Genomic DNA, 20,798 nt, shown 5'->3' with positions numbered 1-20,798 from the left:
AAAAATATAAATAAAAATAATTTATAAAAGTATTAAATAGTTACAAAAATTTTATATTTCATAGCATTATAATGCTCTTAAATATATATATATATATAACTATGAAGGAGTAAAATTGGAGAATGTTGATATTCTCTAGTGAATGTCAACACATACCAAATACGTCAGTGAAAGACCGAATATCTGGCTACATTCTTAAACATTCAGACCATCACTGGCGCATATCGACAAGCACACCTTTGATAAAAGTTCAAATGAGAAGATAAAAACACCAAATCTTTTGTTCTGTTATGAATGAGGTCATGTGGTATCTATTTGTTATACAGTAAGACCCTGCTTAATGCTGTTGCAGTTTAACACTCTTTTATTTGAATTGTGGGATTCCCCAAGATTGCATGCAGCATTAGGCTTCCTGATAACCGAAGCAGTTTATCTGTGTTTCTTCTTTCCTGCGGTGTTATACAAACGTAATTTTATCGTTTTAAACATTTGTTGATGTTATTGTAAGTATAAATTTATATAATATAATGATTGATAATAAAAAACACTAAAATAAAGCAACAAGAAAAAGCATTTCACTAGAAACTAAAATGCAAGTGATTAGCAGATTAGATACTGGTGAACGTAACATAAACCCTTTTTTGGAATGAGGTAACAGAAAAATGAAAGGGTTGTGGAAGAACATTTTGGCCAGATCTAAGCAAGGGTGGTGAAACCGAACACTCTCTCGATATGAATGAAACAGTGGAAGAAATAGTGTAATTAGTGCAACAAATCAGTTTTAGATGAGGCAAATGTGGAAAATGTTGAAGAAATAGTGCAAGAAACAGCAGCAAGTCTTTCTAATGATGAGCTCAAGGAATTAGTGGACCAAGAACACAAAAATATTGAAATAGCGATTCTGAAGGAGAGCAAAACGGACTTTCAACAGCGTTTCTAAAAACCAGTTTGACCACTATCTAAGGTATTTCTTCCACCTTCCTAGCATGCCTTCGTGGTGTAGTAGTTCTGCACGCTGGGCCGGTATTCCAGAAGTCCGTGGTTCAATTCCCGGCGAAGGCGGTTGCTAATTTTTCATCTCTCCGGCTTCCAAAAAAATTCTAATGTCTCTACAGTGACGCCCGAACTAAAAGGGCTGTGAATGATGACTCTCCACATCCAGGACTTGGCGATTGGGTCCCCTAAAAACTCCAGTCACCCTTTAAAAGGGGGAGTATATAAGGTATTTGTCCCACCTTCCTAGTGTGCCTTCGTGGTGTAGTGGTTCTGCACGCTGGGCCAGTATTCCAGAGGTCCGTGGTTTGATTCCCGGCAAAGGTGGTTGCTAATGTTTCATCTCTCCGGCTTTTCCAATTAACCTAATGTCTCTACAACAGTAACAAATTATGGATCAATTTATTAAAAATGATCCAAATTTTGACAGGAGTTCAAAGGCAAGACAGAGTGTTATGGATGCCTTATCCACTTACCAACAACTTCTTATAGAGTGCAAAAGGAAAACGTAAATTACATTAGATACCTTCTTGATAAAAAGGCAGAAAATTGAAAATACAGAAGTGACTGAATGATCTGAAATGTAAACTGACTTAGAATTTTATTTATTTTTATATGTATATTTGTTTAATAGGTTTCTATATTTCTAAGAAATAAATTTTTGCTTCATTGTTATAAAAAACATAATTAATAAATTTAATGGTAAAATACCTGACCAATTTTCTACCATATTCCCCTAACCCCATTATTTACACGACGAGATAACCTCGTTTAACGCTGTTTCATATTATGCTCTACTTTGATGGAACGTATACCCCACACTAAGCGGGGTCTTACTGTATTCCACAACATTGCTGTTTGTCAGTCTTATGCAAGGTTTTTAACCATTTTTAAATTTTTATTTTTCTGTCTGATGCCTTAATTTACACTGAATGGCTATTGTTATAAATCGTGACTTTTTTTTTTTTTTTTAAACAATTGTGAGAATGAGAAAATAACTGTTCTTATTTTTCTCAAGAAAACTACTCTAAAATACTTTCAGAAGTGATTTCTGCTGTAACTACGTGCAGTACACCGTTGGATTACAGGTGATTAAAATATTTTGACATTTTAAAAATTAATGATGAAGAGAAGCTAATTGTACCATTAAAACCATGAGAAATGAATATACAGTATTATGTAATCAATGGTGAATTGTTCAATATACAATCTGAAACTCATACCAAAATAAGCCATGGAGAAAGAACACCTATGCTTAAAGAATTGCAAGTTATTACATATGAAGTAGTAATGTTGTAGTTAAATTTATGTAAACAACATCAAATGAAACACTGTGCACCTAAAAAAGGTATTATTGTGAAACCAATGGTCAGTTCAGAATTAAGCTCAAGATGTCAATCTAATAGGCATGCAGTTACACAGGAATGGCAAATATACATCTATAACGGTGTATCAGGATCATTTGAATAAGTTTGTCCTGCTATAATCTTTGAAAACAAAGATAGCTGAAGAAGTTGCATATTACCTGCTTAAAATATTTTTAACATTTGATGTCCCAGCAATAATAATAGGGAATTCAGTAATCAAGTCATATCCAAACTATGCACTGTGTAGAAAGATGTTAAGACATTAGTCAAACACAAATCGTAGTTGAAAGGTCCAATCACAGTGGCGTAGCAAGCATAACTGGCACCCGGGACAAAATGCAAAATACCTTTTTGGCACCCCTCCCAAAAAAAACCACTTACAGTAATATAATGTATAGAATATATTCGTAACATGAAAATAATGCAGAGAATAATAAAATGCTGAATCTGCCATAAAATACTCTAAAATATACTAAAAATAGCCACTAACTACACTAGCATTGGATTCGGATATGTATCTGTGTTGGCAGAAAAATCAGAATTAGTTAAAAAAAAGTATTATTTATATTTTACATATTTTTGTAATTGTTTTTTTAAAAGTAGAATTTTTAAACAATTAAAAGTTTTATATTATAGATAAGTAGATATATTTATTAATAATAATACAATATTATAATACATTAATACAATTAATTACTATGTATACATTTTTCTTGCCTTGGATGAAGCAAATTTATCAATTACTTCATCAAAGTTGTTCCTTTCAAATTTTTCTATTTCCACACTTTTAAAAATGTTAGATGACTTAGGGGATCTTGTCCCATCATTGATTGTAAATATGTCAAAATTTATTTTAATTTGCTGAATGAACGTTCATAGCTGGCATTTGATAATGAAATAGTAAGGAGTATTTGAAGTGGGACTCCTAGGTTTAGTAAAACATTTTATCCATAGATCAGTAATGGAGTTTTAGGTTCCGTTTTTTTTCTACTGCGGAGTAACATCTTGCAGTCACATTGACTGCTCAAAACAATTAGGGGATATTGTGGGTTCGGTATGAGCGACCTGCAGCATTCCTTTTGTAGTAGGAGATAAAAAACAATTGACACGCGTTGAATGCTTCGTAGCAGTGAATATATGATGTCTCAACAAGTTGAATCGGTAGCCAGGAAGGCCATCAATCGTTTACAGAAGACTCAAACGCAATCCATTGTAGTGGAAGTGTTAGGAGTTTGTCAAAATGTCATTTCCAGACTATGGAATTGGGTTCCTGGAAACTGGATGCTTTTGAGAAATTCGGGACAAGGTTGTGTTATCGTTTTAAAATAAAAAGCGGGAGCTATACGTGCATTTTGTTAAAAAAAAAAAAATAAATAAATAAAAATATATCTCTTAGAGAAATAAAGTGGTCAGAAAGAATGTTTTGTATGCGGAGATACTTGGTTGATGTACTGCAAACATTTTATCAGACAAATCAGGAAAATAAATAACTAATTATATTACAATAATTATTAATTTTAAATATATTTTTCAGAAATCGATCAAAATAAAAACTGAGATTTTCCAGAAAATCTTGTTTGGAGACCATTTGGCGCCCCTTTGCGAGCGGCGCCCGGGGCATCATACACCCCCTTGCCCCCTCACTACGCCACTGGATATACAAAATATGTTAATTGCATGAATGAACAATAATGATATAAATTAATAGTCAGATGGTTTGCCCTTTGTCCATTTCTAGTGCTAAGCTCATTGAGACCAGTCAGAAGTTTTTTTATGCTCTTCTTAAATTTTGGTGAATGCTACCATTTCTTTTACTGCCTAGTGACTTCCACAGCAAAACTGACTCTCATGATTAGGTATGTGTTAATATCGCACTATTTAGATTACTTACTGCAAAGAATAGACTAATATAGGGATGGGCAAACTACTGCCCGATAGAAGGTTCTATCTGGCCTGCGGATAGAATTTTAATTTGTCGGTACAAAGCAAATTAAAAGGAATATATATTTATATATTATGTATCCAGTCCCTTTTCTACTATTGTTTTTTCTTCCACCTTTTTCAAAGGACTGATGATCTTTATACTTTCTCTATTTTTGTTCTACAAAACATAAATCGAAGGAAATAGCAAGCACAGACAGCTTTCAATCGGCAATGTGTTAAAAGCGAACGTTCTTTGTTAGTTATAGCTGTAGACTGGCGCCTACAAGAGTTGTCTCTTTCTCGAGGAGCAGATATACGGGAATTCAGTATAGGGGAATTAAGACTTCAGATGTGGCAGACTGCGCATTTTAAGTTCCAGCAAGCGTTTTTTTTTTCTTTCGGCGTGAGTTTTAGTATTATTGATTGCGTAGGGAAAAATTGCGGACATATAGCCTCATTGTGAATAGTGGTTGAAATTATTAAAAGTATAGCATAGCTAGTGCTTGTTTGGGTTATTCGTAAAATATTTCAACCCCAAAATGGCTACTAAAAAACGTAAAGTTGATTCAGAGTGAATTTAATGATGAATGGACCTGGAAATACTTTTTTTACAGTTGCAAAAGATAAACCAGTGTGTCTCATCTGTAACAAAGCTGTAGCAGTCTTCAAAGAATGTAATATTTTCCGTCATTTCACATCTAAGCATAAGAATTCCAATTACAAAGCAGTGTCCGAATATGAAAGAAAACAAAATGCAGAAATTCTTTGTAAAAAATTACCACCCCGACAAAATTTTGTCAAGATGGTAAACAGTATCCAAGAAGCAGCTACACATGCAAGTTACATTGTAGCATACAATATTGCTAAAACTAATAAAGCTCTCAGTGATGGGGATTTCGTTAAAAATGCTCCAAGTTTGTGATATTTTATGTACAGACCAGAAAAATAATTTTGAGACTATAATCTTATCTTGAAAAACAGTGATTTCTAGAATCAAAGCCATCGATAAAAATTTGAAATCACAATTCCAGTCACGGATTGGCCAGTTTAAATTTTGCTCCATAGGTATGGATGAAAGCACTGATATAAATCATTCTGCTCAACTAGTATTATTTATAAGAGGTGTTGATAAGAACTAGAAGTTACCATGGAACTGGCATGCATGTGTTCTTTAAAGGAAACAACAACAGGATGTAATATTTTTCCTAAATTTCAGGAAGGGTGAAACTTTGAAAACTTTTTAACTTTGAAAGTGCCTATAGCAAACATATGTAATATTATGACCAATGGAGCACCAAATACGCCAGGGAAAAATCTGGATTTCTTGGAGTCTTTAATCAAAACTATCCTGGAATAATATTGTTTTTCTACAGCGTGTTATACATCAAGATGCTCTGTGTAAATCTGCACTGAATATGAAACCCATGCTTGATGCAATCGTGAAGCTTGTAATACTATTCGATCTCATGGGCTTACTCACAGGCAATTTCGAGATTTTTTTCAGTCCGTGCAATCTGAATACTTTGATGCACTGTATTACACGAACGTAAGGTGGTTTAGTGCAGGATGTGTTTTCAAGCGAGTTTGGCTGCTAAAAGGCAACATTGTGTTGTTCTTCCATGAGAAACAGTGTTCTGTGGAGTGCAAAATGTTAGAAGATACAGAATGGCTTTCAGACTTGTTTCACATATCTTCATGCTTGCATTTTTCACATATCTTCTTTGTCATATGAGCAACTTGAATGTCAAGATGCAAGGGAAAAAGCTATTTATCGACAATATCTGGGCACATTTTTAAAGCACAAGCTTATAAACTAAAACTTAATCTGTTTGCTGGACAACTAGCTAAGAATGACTTGTCTCATTTCCCGATGTTAAGTTCAATACCCTCAGTAACTGAAGAGAAGCTTCAGAGTTATGAAGATGGCTTGAAAAACTGCATATAATGTCCCCAGCATGGGCTTTTACACATTTAGTTGCTACTTTAAACAGAATTGGATATTTTTACCATGCCTTTCAACGTAAATTGTAAAGCAGTGAGGTCAGATTTGCAGCTTGAATTGATTGAGTTGCAATCTAACAAACATCTCAAGCAGTTGTTTCTAAGTATGCCAAAGTTAGAGTTTTACAAATCATTTTCGAAAGTAAGTTTCCGAAATTTAATATCTCACACCCAGAAAATCAGTGCAATGTTTGCTTCATCTTATATATGTGAACAAGTGTTTTCAGGTATGAACCTCAGAAATAATTATTTCAGAAGTAGATTGATAGATGGGCATTTAGCCTCGTCCCTTAGAATCAGTACATCTCATTTCAAACCTCAATATAAGGAACTTTTAAAAATGAAATTGCAATTTCATTCATCTCATTAACATATTTAAATTATAATACCTGTATATTGTTTTTAAAATTTAAAAAAAAAAAAATTATCTTGGCCTTCCAAACTTTTTTTTTTTCGATTTTTGGTCCGCGACTGAAAAAGTTTGCCTATCTCTGGACTAGTAGTCCTACTTCTTGATAATAATTGAGACTTACATGTCTACTGAAGATTTTCCAGTTGATTCTACTCTCTGGGGATTCTTTCGAATCTCATAATTAAAATACAAATTGATTAATTGAAAAATAAGACTAGCAAAGAGCAAGTATTAGAAACATATTGCAATCTCCTGACTAACCTGACTAACCATATTGATGTTTCAGCTAAACAACCATATGAACTGATGATAATTTCCTGAAATTACCCATTATCAGTAAGGATAATTCTTGAAAGGCCATCCTGAAAAGACACACTAGAAATAATGTTGCTGCATCGTAAATGAATGATGGCTGAACTAACAATTTGTGGTGATAGTGATAAGGAGTGAGCCTTGTGGCCCCGCACGTGTGCTGAAAATGCGGCAAGCGGAGAAGAGACCAGACCAATTACAGAAAATGCGAGATGAAGTCGCTATTTATTTACCAATGTTGCACGTAGAAGTTCAGCGCACGGAAGTTGGAAAATTAATATACAAGCTAAAATGCATCCTTGATATGTGTGTTACAGTTGTTTCTTACAAAAATCGAGCATGCCTAACACAGTGCTTTAATTGCCAACGTAATGGGCATACACAGAGAGCTTTTCAAAATACTTCCTGTTCTGTAAGATGTTCAGAAACGCACATCTCTTATGATTGCCCAGCTAAGCACAAAGAAATTCAAGTGCAATGTGTGTACTGTAAAAGATTACATGCTGCATATGGTAAGAATTGTCCAAAATGCCTTAGAAACTTTAAGAAAGAAGCAGTTCCTTCTAATGATAATTCAAATTTCACTGAAAAAGATAGTCATTTCAAAACCTCAACTTTTAACAGCCAATTGCAGACCTCTAACACCAGCGAATCCTTTGCTTCGGTAGCCGAAGTAACACTGCAAACCCCAAAATTCTGAAGAAATTAGAAAATATAAATGAAATATGAAACTCTGAAAATGACTTTGGAAGATTTTACGGAATTTATTACAAGTATTTGTCAAATTTAACTTGAACTCAAACAATCCAAAGATAAGATAGGCATAGCACTAGATGCAGTTAAGATATTTGCTTACCGTGAACTTAAATAAGTCATCGTGTAATCAAATAACATTTAGTACAGCTCTGAAACTGCTAAAAGAAATGTAATTGCTTATTTACATATTTGAACTGGTTATTTTATTATATGCTGACTCACATTGACAATAGATGGTGGTGCCTCCTGGAGCTACACCTTCAATCCACTACAGCTGGATTTCACAAACACACAAACTTTTAAGTTCAACATCTATATGATATATGGAAGTAAAGGCCCAACGGGCGCCGACTTCCCACAGGAATGACGATCTCTACTACTGAAGAGCAGCTACAACCTACCATGTCTTCTTATCAAGTTCTGACTGAACAAAGTGACTTTAAATCTCTATAAAAAGACCGACCGTGAAAGAGAATCTTCTACCGCAAGCCACAAAAATGTTATGAACTTCAAAAAGAAATTTTTCTGCAGCTCAAATTGCTGACTTTCAGAGTAGATGTGGGTAATCAGAAAGAACCAATGTATGTTCAGAGAAGCATTGGCCATTTTCTAAGGTGGTCAATGACAATCTCTACTACTGAAGAGCAGCTACAACCTACCATGTCTTCTTATCAAGTTCTGACTGAACAAAGTGACTTTAAATTTCTATAAAAAGACCGACCGTGAAAGAGAATCTTCTACTGCAAGCCACAAAAATGTTATGAACTTCAAAAAGAAATTTTTCTGCAGCTCAAATTGCTGACTTTCAGAGTAGATGTGGGTAATCAGAAAGAACCAATGTATGTTCAGAGAAGCATTGGCCATTTTCTAAGGTGGTCATCTACGGAAAGGAACATCTGGAAAAAAAAAAAAAAAATTCACTATATCTCCCATTTTTCAGAGAAATAAAAAAAAATAAGGTTGATCTTTGGATTATGGTAACTTGGCGATTTTTTGGCGACCAACTCTGCTACAACAACCCTCTATTTTTTTTTTTGCCGCCATTTTGTCTCCACAAAGTAAAGACATGTTTCTTTTTTTTTATTTACTGAACACTTTTTCCAACAATCTACTAGCCGAATTACACTTATGCTAGAAATTTTATGTAACAAAACTGCTTAATCATGACAAATATTAACTGCAAAATTGGGAAAAATTCACAATCGCAAACTCCTTGCGCGTTTTTCAGAATAGCACATACACATAAACCATTTACATGTCCACTTATTTTTACTTAAAAAAAATCATCCCAGAATTGCACAAAAATGACATTGCACACACTCTTAACTTTATCCATCTACACTGCTATTTTCTCATAAATTACAAAAATTTGCACGAAAATGCAAAAAAATTCTGTGAATCTTTAAACTTGGTAAAGAGCACATATATGAAATTACCTGATCGCGAAAAAGTATATACTCTTTCCAAGGATGAATATTTCCATGTATAAAATAAATAAAATATCCAAAAACTTTTACCTCTAAATTATCTATTATATTATAATACGTCACCAACGAATTCATACCGCAAACATTACAAATGGTTACAAATACTTAGTGTCAAATATAAATTATTTCCATACACGTTTACTTCAACTGAAACGTATAACAAATTCCTACAAACATAAAATTCACAAAATAACTATTATTAATTAAAATATCACTAAACCATGTACACGTCGACTTATTTTTACTTAAAAAAACATCCCAGAATTGCACAAAAATGGCATTGCGCACACTCTTCACTATATCCATGTACACTGCTTTTTTCTCATAAATTAGAAAAATTTCACGAAAATGCATGAAAATATTCAACGTTTTCCAAAATACTACAAACATATAACTCACAAAATCACGGTCATTAAATTAAAAAACAGTACTTAAAATATAAATAAGCACATACATTAAATTAATAAAAATTAGATTACAATCCTAATTACTTTAAACTAAATCATTGCTAATAACAATTTTCCAATAATACCATATTAACTTATTTACTCCTTACATTTAGAACTATGTATAAAAATAATATCCTCAAATGATTAAAAATACTAACTTGCCTAATCTTCAGAATCTTCATTACGTGGCACACACACTTCCACTATTTCACACAACACACAATGAAGCTTAATACAAAATAATATAGTAGTACAGTTTTCCAAATTCCCCCCCCCCTTTTCGGATTAAAGAATTGTAATTTGTCCATTAATGTCACATGACATATCTCATGATCTCTCATTTCCCTCACACAAAATAATGCGTAATCGGAACTGAGGACTTCTCACATTATTACCAAAGTTCTAGGTAGTAACCTTTGTTGCCTCCAAAATGTCGCCAAACTACCAGTTACCATATTCCAAAGATCAGCCAAAAAGGGGATATATTATGGATTACACCCTTTAAAAACAAATCGGTTTAATCCTAGTATCCGGTGCACATTGGATTTGGCTACTTTTATGATGAGCAGTAAAAACGGGACATATATGATGAGTAGTAAACGGGTATTCAAAGAATATATATAGTTATACATAGTATATATTATGTATATAGTGATAGAATATAGTGTATAGTATACTATCACTATATATACATAGACGTTCTTTTGGTAATTTTTGGTGTTGGCGTTAATTTTCAAAATCGTGCCAAGGCTGCACTGTATACTAGGATTTTACCAACAAATCATTTGATTATCAGTCATCCTTCTGTTTCATTTTTAACTACATCTGAAATTTCTACACACATTTAGACATTTTATTCAATACTACAAATGTATAAATGACACTTTGAAAGGGTTCAGAACTAAAAATAAGCCAACCTTAAAATAAATTTTCACTGCATGCGCTGTATACTGTGATACAGAATAAACATCTGTGGACCAGTTAAACAACAGCAATAATTGCATTAACAATAGGATTTCATAAAAATCACAGTTCACTCATATAACTCATCAACAACTCATATAACAACAAAAAAACTTCTTTTTTTTCAAATGTTTGATTATTGATAAAGTCTATTTGATAGCATCGAAGGAAGGGGCAGATTGACTGTTAATCAGTCTGAGGAGATTTGATTGGAAGGGAAAGGAGCATTTGATGTCACTCTCTTGGTTAGGGCAGAAGAAAGAACAGAGCAGCACAGAATGCATCATAACTTTTATATTGATGCTTTATTTCAAAACTAAACATCAGATGTAAGCAATTATGATATCACTATATAAAAAGCTAATAATAATTCTTTCCTCACAGTTTTAAACTCATAAATACACATTATAATGATGCTCCTGCATAAAGGAAACCAGTTCTCGATGATCCTGCTATTTAATCAATCAACAGTTCCTAATGTTTAAAAAATAGGCAAAATTCAAACCTAAGCGTAGATTCCAGAGAGACAGACTGAATGAATTTCAAAAGCTAATAATTTTTTTTTTTTATGAAGTGCATATAATTTGAATCAAACTACATTGAAGTTAAATTTTTGACAACTTCTTAAAACTAGTTAAATAAAATTACATATGCTATGTTCTACTGCATAAAATCTACAAATGATTCAAAAATTAATTAGCAAATGAACCTGAATATCACGAAGTTTTAAGCGGCCAGCAGGTATTTTAAAATAAGTGTCCACTTGTCTCATAACAACTTCCGGCTTTTCTGAAAGGCAAATTGCTCTCTGTAAGAAAGAAGAAAAGTTAGAAATTTTTGCTTTAATTTCAACATTAGATGGCATATTGGATACGGTAATTTGAATAATGTGCTTTCTTCTTGCGGTGACAGTGAAGTTATTCAAAACAGAAACTTCATAGAAGTATTTTAGTAGTTTAGTTTTTTTTATCTGATGGCAATAAATTCTCGAAACTCGAAACAGAAGTCATAACAGGAGTTAGAATACATTAAAAATTTCATGGCTAAAATAAAGTAAAATATAAAGCAATTTTATAACGGTATTTGAATTGTTTTTATTTATTTATTTATTTTATTATTATTATTATTATTTTTTTTTTGCATTACCCGTTGCTCTTAACCGTAACTCTGGAATTTCTTGTTTTCCGTCCTAACGGTCTTCAACGGCGGGAATTTGCAGAGCAAAAGCCTGATTTGGAAGGTAGTTTTTAATCTTGTTTAATGGAACAAGCGTGTTTTCATGTTTATTTTTCGTGATATCTTTTTATTTTTCATGAGTCTGTCAGTTTATTACAAATCATTAACTAATACATGCATGAATATTACGAAATAATATTAAGTAACGTTCTTAATATAATATCTTGACGAGTTGTTTTCATGTTTCAGCGTCATAAATATGTCCGGTGATAACGATTGTTACGAAACTTCAGTGCATCCTTTTGATGACATTGGCATAAAAGCAAAGTCAATTACTGAGCTTTATACTTCATCCGCATGCGAAGAAAAAGTTATATGTCTTTCGGAGCCCATTTTTGTTGACAAGGAGTTTGGATTTAAATTACTGGACATAAATGCATTCAGACATGAAACATTGCCTAAGATTTCCGGCTTCTCTGACATGGATTGTAGTACGTCTGAAAGTTCGCATAACAGTGCTGATTCTACTCAGAGCATTTTTGGCCAGATTGAAAATCAGGAGAATCACGATAAGAAAGATGAAATAGAATTGTCTCCTGAAACTGATAATGAACATTGCCTTAATAATAATAGTGAATCCGAATCAGTAAAACATCTGAATGTTACATGCTTAGAAAGTATTCAAAAACTGAAAAAAGCATGTGAAAATCAGAGTTTAAAATTTATTGACCGTTCAGCTGATTCTGAATTAACAGTTGTATTAGCAGATGATCAGAAACTAGGTATTTATTTAAATGAATGTTCTGTAAATTGTTTGCAAACCATTAAAGACCTGAGTAAAACTTGCAAAAAGTTAGGTTTAGTGTTAAATGAAATGAGTAATAATTCACTATATGAAGTTGACATGATTGTAGGAAACAAAGTGGAACGAGGTGAAAAAAAGTATTTAATCAAGTGGCAGAATTATGATATGGATACCTGCACTTGGGAACCTGAATCCAATCTTGTTGGATGTAAAGAATTGATCGAGTATTATGAAGCTCTTCGAAGATGCCAGCCGAAACTGACATCAAAAATGCTTAATTTTTTTGTACATGAAATAACCACAAGGAAGCCATATGATGTTTTGACCCTAAAAAAAGTATATGCATTAATGTCTGGTTCTCCTGAAGCATTAGTTTTTAAGATGGATCTAAGCATTAAAAGCTTAAAAATCAAAGCTAAGGAACTTCGTAATATTTCACATCATCAACTTCGTAAAATCACCAAAACTTTGATAAATATAATGTTATTACATGAGTCTAGAAAGCTTGTTCTTGTTAAAATTAAGGAATGGCAAATTAAAATAAATTCGTGTAATCCTGCTGCATTCATAGAAGTGCAAAATGATGTAGATCTTGAAACACCACCAACTGATTTCCAATTCATCCATGACTATGTAGCTTCAGGTATTGACATTTGCAAAGAACCTATTGCATTTTGTCAATGTGACAATTGCTTTGAAAGTCACGATTCTTGCTGTCCAAAGGATTCTGATGGGTATTTTGCTTATGATAAAAATGGTAGGTTAGCATTACCTCCAGGTTATCCTGTCTTTGAGTGTAATAAATTATGTAAATGCCCTATGACTTGCATCAATCGAGTTGTTCAGCATGGCCAAAAGGTAAAAGTTGCAATTTTTAGGACTTCTAATGGTTGTGGTTGGGGTTTAAAAACTCTTGAAGCTATTCACAAAGGACAATTTGTTTTAGAATATTTGGGTGAGATAATTACCTCAGAAGCTGCAGAAGCTCGTGGGAAAATTTATGATCATGTTGGTCGATCTTATTTGTTTGACCTCGATTATGGCATTGAACACTGCACTTACACTGTTGATGCAGGACCTGTTGGAAATGCAGCCCATTTTATTAACCACTCTTGTAGCCCAAATCTTCATGTGTTCGCTGTTTGGATCAATCAGCCAGATCCTAATTTACCTAGGCTTGCTTTTTTTGCAAGAAAAAATATTCGTCGTGGTGAAGAATTGACATTTGATTATAAAATGCTAAAGAATCGTGGTGCACAAAGCTCTGTAAGAGTGTTATGTAAATGCAAATCAAAACACTGCAAGAAATATTTGTGTTAATCGTACTCTTAATATTTAAATCCATGTTTTTATTAAAATAGTTAGTGGCATAATTTTAAATGTTTAGTGAAAGGGAAATACTATGGGTGGAGAAATGTAATTTGTAATCTTGTTAACATTAAAAAAAAATTGGTAAAAGTTTATAATTGGGTGCCCCTTGTTTTTTGGCGATTCTTTTTTGATGCCAAGATCTGCACCAGGAAGGGACAATTTCAAGATGGCCATTACACAAAACCAAAATAAGAAATCAAAGAATTGCACAAACTCTGTGTCCATGTACACATCAATCTATTTTCACTTTAAAAAAAAAATATATATATATCAGAATTGCACAAACTAGGTATTGTGTGCTGACTTAACCGGTTTAATCCTAGTATCCGGTGCATAAGAGATTTGGCGACTTTATAATGAGATGTAAATGGGGCATATATGATGAGTAGTTAAACGAGTCATTTTGGTGTTGGCGATAATTTTCAAAATCGTGCCAAGGGTGCACCGTATACTAGGATTTTACCACTTAACCTTGTCCATGTACATGTCGATTTATTCTCACTTAAAAAAAGTCAGGAAGTTAAGAGTTAAAATTATTATGGTAACCAGAAATGGGGTTTCATTGCCAAAATTGAACAAAATTTGTTGCTAATCGAAGGGGCACCTGGTTCTACACTAGAGCCAAAAAATTGTATTGTTTACACCATATTATGTACAGCAATAAGATATTTAAAATATGTGTTAGAATTCGTTATTGTAAAGTTTGATGTGTTAATTTTCTGTAAAATTCCAACTACTTATTTAAACATGAAGTATAAAAATTGAAAAATTTGTGCTGCTTGTTCATTTGCACTAAATTAGTCTTCCAGATAATTTTTCCCTATCTGTATGACCTTCAGATGTGTTCCTATTTAGTATTAGTATGCATTTAAAATATGCTGTTTTCTAATTCTCGCTAATGATTTGAATTTTCTGAAGAAGTTAAGCAGATTGTCAAATCAGTATAATAAATGCTGTGTAAGAGTAGAACTTTATAACAAAATCTACAAAGTTTAGCTCTGAAAGGGTTTATATAATAAGCTCCTATTACACTATTTATCAAAGTATATGAAATTTATAACTAACTGTAATTCTAGATCCATTTCTATTGTATTATGAAAGTTATATTTTTTTCTACCTCTATAGTTTTGGAATAAGTGCCTGAACTAGCATTTTAGCTATTTAGTGAATTTAACATTTTTATTTTAAATGATCATGGTGATATATAATCATAAGTGTAGTTCCATCCTTGTAAATTGTATATAGTATTTGTAACTAAAAATTGTAGATTTATATTTCTAGGTAATTTTTGAATATGTTAAATGTTGCATGTGGATTTGTATAATATTTTATGATGAACATATCAATATTTTAAATTACATTTCTTGTTAAATGTTGCATGTGAATTCATATAATATTTTATGATGAACATATCAATATTTTAAATTACATTTCTTGTGACCACTGGTTAACATTTTTAATAACTATGAAAATGATAAGAGTCTTTGTATTATAGTAAATAATTTCCATAATAAATGCTTAACTTGTATGATATTTTCTGTTTACTAATGTGTTCTTAAGTTACTAATCAGTAGCAAGAAAAAATTGGCAAAAATGTAAGACATGACTCATATTTCATTCAGACTGAATATGATAGAAAAAAGATAAGTACGGTATTATCCTGTCCACTGTGAAATTTGATGGAGACCATCAAACCATGAAAGTTGGTGAAGATCTTGCAAAAGTTGCACCAGTCATTCCTGTGGAATTCTGAAGGAACTTATGCCTCTTTGCTTAATACGTGACCAGTAATTGATCGTACACACCTTTTTATTGTTCATCAAAAGGCTTTCTTAAATTTCTGTTATTGTATGTCCGCTCTGTCCCAGTCTATTTCTGTTTTGTCGGCCATATTTAGCTGACCATATCGTGTCCATTGATGCAAGTGATGTTAGGATCCCAAAACTAAAATAATCCATTGATTGCTGTTCTGTAAAAGGTAGATCCCAAATTTTAATCTCCCCACCCCCAACCCCTGAAATTAAAAAATACAGCAATAAAAGTTAATTTACGTTCTTCTTCATAAAAATTATCGAGAACCAATTGGAGGTACATAGAACAAAAGTACAGATGTTATGAGTGTGTTATGTCACATTTATTAGTAATATGCTGAATTGTACTGCTTGGCGAGTTTCACTGTTGACCGAATAATACGTTAAGTAGCTAAAAATTTGCTTAAACTTCCATTTTCCCTAAATTGTTGATTTTTACAGAAAGCAGAAATGTTACATATAACATGCCAAATCAGAATATATGTAATGTTACTAGTACAAATTAATAACAACTATTAATATTTACTGTTAATTAAAAGGACATTTGATCAGTTTTTTTAGTGCAATTAACTTGGAGTTGATAATTATAAAAATGCATGTATTAAAGCTTAGAAATGCTTGTACAATATATATATGTATAAATTTTTTCACTTTAAAATTCTCAGTACAGTACTGTCTTTAATCCGGAATGATCTATAATCTGGACATCAAAGCTAGAAACTTTCTGCACATGCGCTCGTTTAATGTATAATGGACGGTATAAGCTAGGTTAAAATTATCTAATTATCTATTTCAGTTAATGTTGTAGATTGTGTTGTTCCTTAATCTTCTAATTGCATCCGGCTTATTATTTTTTGCAGACTGTTAGAGCAATTTTATAAAAACTAAGCTTGAACTTTCGATTATGTCAAAAAGAGTTTCTGATTCTGGAGCTGCCAAAGGATCTACAAAGTGAAAGCATGTTTCAATGTCCATCAAACGAAAAGTAGAATTGCTGCAAAAAATGGATAAAAACATGAAGAAAGTGACAGAGGTTAGTGAAAACGAAAAAATTTTGATTCACAAGTGATTCGGTAATCTTGGCACAGCAATTGCAGGACTTGAACAATGGATTTTTGTAGTTGAACAAGAAATTATGTCTGTTTATAGAATTAAAGAGAAAGTATTAGCACATAAAACGAAGCAACTTAAACAACTTACATTGAAAGAAATGTTTAATAAAGTAAACAAATAAATACTAAGCTTTTTTTTTTTTTTTTTTTTTTTTGTAAACTTTGATACTCTTTAGATCACAATTGTTCTTTATTTCATAAATTACGGTTTCATATTTTTAATTTTATAATTTCTGCATGCATCTTACGAGAGTTAAATGGATGATCTATAATCCGGAAAAAACCCTAATCTGGAATCGCCGAAGTCTGGATTAAAGACTTTGTACTGTATTATATCTCTCTCTTTATAAATACACGCCTATATATATATATATATATATATATATATAATTTATAATAAGAAAGCTTTCCATATACCATCTATAAGGAACACAAATTAAATATAAAACCATCGATGAAAAAATTATTTCTGTTTCTCAATTTGAAAACGAGAGTGTAGGGGATATGTCTTCTAAAGTAAGCATCTTGTTCAGATTAATTGTGTTCTTACTGAGAACTTTAATTTTAAGATTATTATATTTTGTTTCACAAGATTCTATTGGCTTAAATGGACTAATGTCTATTTGGATTGAGTATTTATTGTGACTTATGGTTTGAATCTAGCAAATAATTTGATGCTTACTTTAAACAAGAAGTTGAATTATTTGAAATACTAATTTAAATTCTAAAAATTTTTTCTTTGATGGTTTTAAAATTAATTTGTGTTCCTTGGAGATGGTATATGGAAAGTTTTCTTGTTATAAATTATTATGAATTATTGGTTTATTACTTTGCAGCTTTAGCACAAGTCATAGGATTTTTAATTTACTTTTAATTCCTTTATTATATATATATGTATGTGTGTGTGTGTCTAAATTGGAAAAAAAAAAAAAAAAAAAAAAACCTTGCGGTATAGTTTTTAGATTGTTTTACTCATTATATACAACATCTCTTCAGTCTTATTTGGAAACATTTTGATAGAAATAAAAGAGGATATTTAAGTATTAAGAGCATTATATAATAAAGGAATTAAAAAAAAAAAAATCCTTGCGGTATAGTTTCTAGATTGTTTTACTCATTATATACAACATCTCTTCAGTCTTATTCGGAAACATTTTGATAGAAATAAAAGAGGATATTTAAGTATTAAGAGCATATTAAGCATCGAAACTATGAACGAGAATTTATTTGTAGAGAAATTATAAATTTTTTAAAACCAGAAAATTGAATATTTCACACTAGATTATTAGATACACATAAAATATATAGATATACATTAAAAAACATTTATTTTTCTTTCTCCCCCAATATTGTGTCCCAAAGTAAGCAAGCACTTATCTAAATTGCAAAATTATCAAAAGGAAAAAATAAAATTATATACTATGTGTTTTAGTGATAAATCCTGATTTTGAATTTTTGAAAAATCTTTGATGGTTATTTGTGGTAAAATTTTTACATTTTGATTATGTAACCTGTTCTGTACATAAAGGGTAAATAAAATTTTATTGGTTATTGCTCAATTTTTTTTCCTCCTTCCTTTTTTTTTTCTGAAAGACAGAATTCTTCTTCTTTATAATATATATTTCAAATATATATTTACCTGAGAAAACTATTTTTAGATGTGCTTATCTAAGTGATGAAAATTTTATTAATGGATGTTGCAGTTTGAAAAAAAAAAGTCTAGCCATCTTTTTTTAAAATTGCATTGGTATAGTTCATTGCACTTTTGTGTATTGGTTGATTTAGTAGTTAAGCCAGAATTATATTTTGTGATCAGATTTTTTGGATTTTAATGATATAACCAATATATTAATTATGAGCCCATGTTACATCAAATTAGGGCAGATGTTAGGCATTTTGCTGCCCGACGCAGTCTCTGTAGCTTCCAAATTCTGCTTCCTAGTGCCTTCATACTTTCTTAACCCTCTGAGCGGACAGGGTTTTCCCTAAGAAAGTGCAAATTTCCCAAAACTACTATGAGAACAAGTTATTTTTTTATTTTAATGTAAAAAACTCTGATGGTATTTCATACCTGGATTTGTTTTATTTTGATATATTGTTTTAATTTCTTTGACATATTTTAATATGCACGTATATATACGTTCTTACAGATATCACAAAAATATTCTAGGCCGTATATATACGGCTTTGCCGCTTAGAGGGTTAAAGATATTGAAAAAGTATTCTAGGCTGTATATGTATATATATATGACCTGGCTGGTCAGAGGATTAACTTCTGTTCCCCCTTGCCTGCTCCAAATTTTGTAGAAACTGTGAACTATTATGTTATGAATTTGTGAGGAATGATTCATAACATCATAACACAGAAATGATATAAATATGCATATGATATAAAATAATAAAAATGGTGATAATATATTATGTTAAAATGAGAGTTCAGAAAAAAAAAAAAAAAAAAAGAATAACTTAGAAAAATTTAAGGAATATGGAATTGAATATGTAATGTGATCTTCCCTGACTTGTACACACACATCACAATGTATTTTCGTGCTGGCAGTAATATTTTTAATTACAGCTTGGGAAATTAAGTTCATTGTTTCGTCATTTACATACCTAGGAGGAGGATGTTTCTGTGCAACTTCTTTTCTGTGGTAGTTCAATAAGTTCTGTATTAGGTTAAGGTTAAGAGATTTTGTTGCCCATGATATTCCCTCGATTTTTTCATTTTCAAGGAATTGGTCAGTGAAGGTTTGCTGAGTGTGGATATTATAGTCCATTAATAAAAAGTCTGATCCATATGCATCTGAAAAGTCACATAAGTTCTAAAACTTCATCTTGATATCTCTGGCCAGTTACAGGTCTACTGTTGAGAATATATAGATGCCATACACTTGTCCAATCATTATTTCTCTCTAAATTATCACATCTGCATTCCCGAAATGATCGTGGTCCATAATTTTCAAAGGAAGATTTCACATTCCCGATTCCCTCCAGATGTAAACATGTTTAGAATCAGATGTTAAACTAAAGAAAACATGGGACCATTAGTGTTCACTCCAGTTCTGATGTTCTTTGTACCATTTAAAGCAATCCCTCTTTTATTGTGAAGATAGTGAAACATATTCATTGGCTTTTTGGCATGAGGCTGGATACTGTGGGAAACACTATAGAATAGGACATGCTTGAGCAGTTAATCTCAATATTTCACTCTATTATGCTCGCTGTCTCTTAAAAGACAGTTAAGAATGTAAATTTCCCTTCCTGCGAGGATAACTAATTGTAGCCATTGATAAAAAAACACTAGATACAATGGCATGACGAGAAATATACGTGTTCCTAAACAAGCTCTCGTAAATTTATAGCACTTCTTAAATGGAGATTGCCACATGTGAGTGAGGGAACTTTTCTTGTGTTTTGTATCTTAGGAAAACAAGGTATTTCAAGGTCTCACTTATTGTTAAAATAAAACATTGCAAATTCTGAAGATTTTTCTTTTTTTTTTTTTAAATTGTGGTTTAGTTTTTTAAAAAGAAGTAACAGAGCTCATCATATTTAAGGCTTCGGTGCACTCTGACTACAATTGTAATTTATCTTAAAAACTGGGAAATACCAAAGCCGGGCTCAAGGGGCCTCCAGCACAATTTAAAGTGCTGCACTCATCTCACTGCTTTCATGATTGTCTGTTCTGCTTCTAAATGGCTGATGATTTGCTACTTCACAAATTCTTCTAAATGATACTTTGAATTCATACTAAATCATTTCGAGTCCTTACACACTACAATCAAATTCTGTGTTGTAAGTATTCACACTTTGCACAAAGCCCTTGATACGGGTTCAGATGGTGTAACATTTTTATTTAC

At 31.8% G+C, this 20,798-nt stretch overlaps 3 protein-coding genes across 5 annotated transcripts in view; 2 read left to right on the top strand and 1 right to left on the bottom strand.

Moving 5' to 3' along the window:
* LOC118195473 (uncharacterized) overlaps positions 1-11,575 on the bottom strand; it is a 31,631-nt gene extending 20,056 nt beyond the window's left edge. Inside the window, exon 1 of one of the 3 annotated variants that reach the window (XM_035366796.2) lies at positions 11,373-11,575. In XM_035366796.2, the coding sequence (XP_035222687.1) occupies positions 11,373-11,528 (156 nt within the window). In that variant the 5' untranslated portion in view covers positions 11,529-11,575. Of the gene's footprint in view, positions 1-6,957; positions 7,922-10,617; positions 10,762-11,372 lie in introns of those variants that run through there. The other 2 variants (XM_035366797.2, XM_085825647.1) reach the window with 2 other exon arrangements.
* Positions 11,576-11,825: 250 nt separating this feature from the next.
* The window catches only part of LOC118195475 (B9 domain-containing protein 2-like), a 37,882-nt gene continuing 28,909 nt past the window's right edge, over positions 11,826-20,798 (top strand). The window contains exon 1 of the mRNA XM_085825645.1: positions 11,826-11,903. The gene's annotated coding sequence lies outside the window, so the exon portion shown is untranslated. The remainder of the gene's footprint in view (positions 11,904-20,798) is intronic.
* LOC118195474 (histone-lysine N-methyltransferase SUV39H2-like) lies at positions 11,910-16,859 on the top strand. The gene has a single exon (XM_035366798.2). It carries the CDS (start codon positions 12,099-12,101, stop codon positions 13,962-13,964), a length of 1,866 nt encoding a protein of 621 aa, XP_035222689.1. The 5' UTR covers positions 11,910-12,098; the 3' UTR covers positions 13,965-16,859.

The sequence above is a fragment of the Stegodyphus dumicola genome, chromosome 10 (genome assembly GCF_044657685.1).
Source record: "Stegodyphus dumicola isolate Sdum_Otavi_A_Nest chromosome 10, ASM4465768v1".
In the NCBI taxonomy this organism is placed as follows: Eukaryota; Metazoa; Arthropoda; class Arachnida; order Araneae; family Eresidae; genus Stegodyphus; species Stegodyphus dumicola.
Note: the sequence above shows the minus strand (reverse complement) of the source record. Positions and strands in the feature narration are given on the sequence as shown.

Excerpts from the sequence above, each read along its gene's own strand:
- LOC118195474 (XM_035366798.2), top strand. The coding sequence starts at position 12,099 with ATGTCCGGTGATAACGATTGTTACGAAACTTCAGTGCATCCTTTTGAT.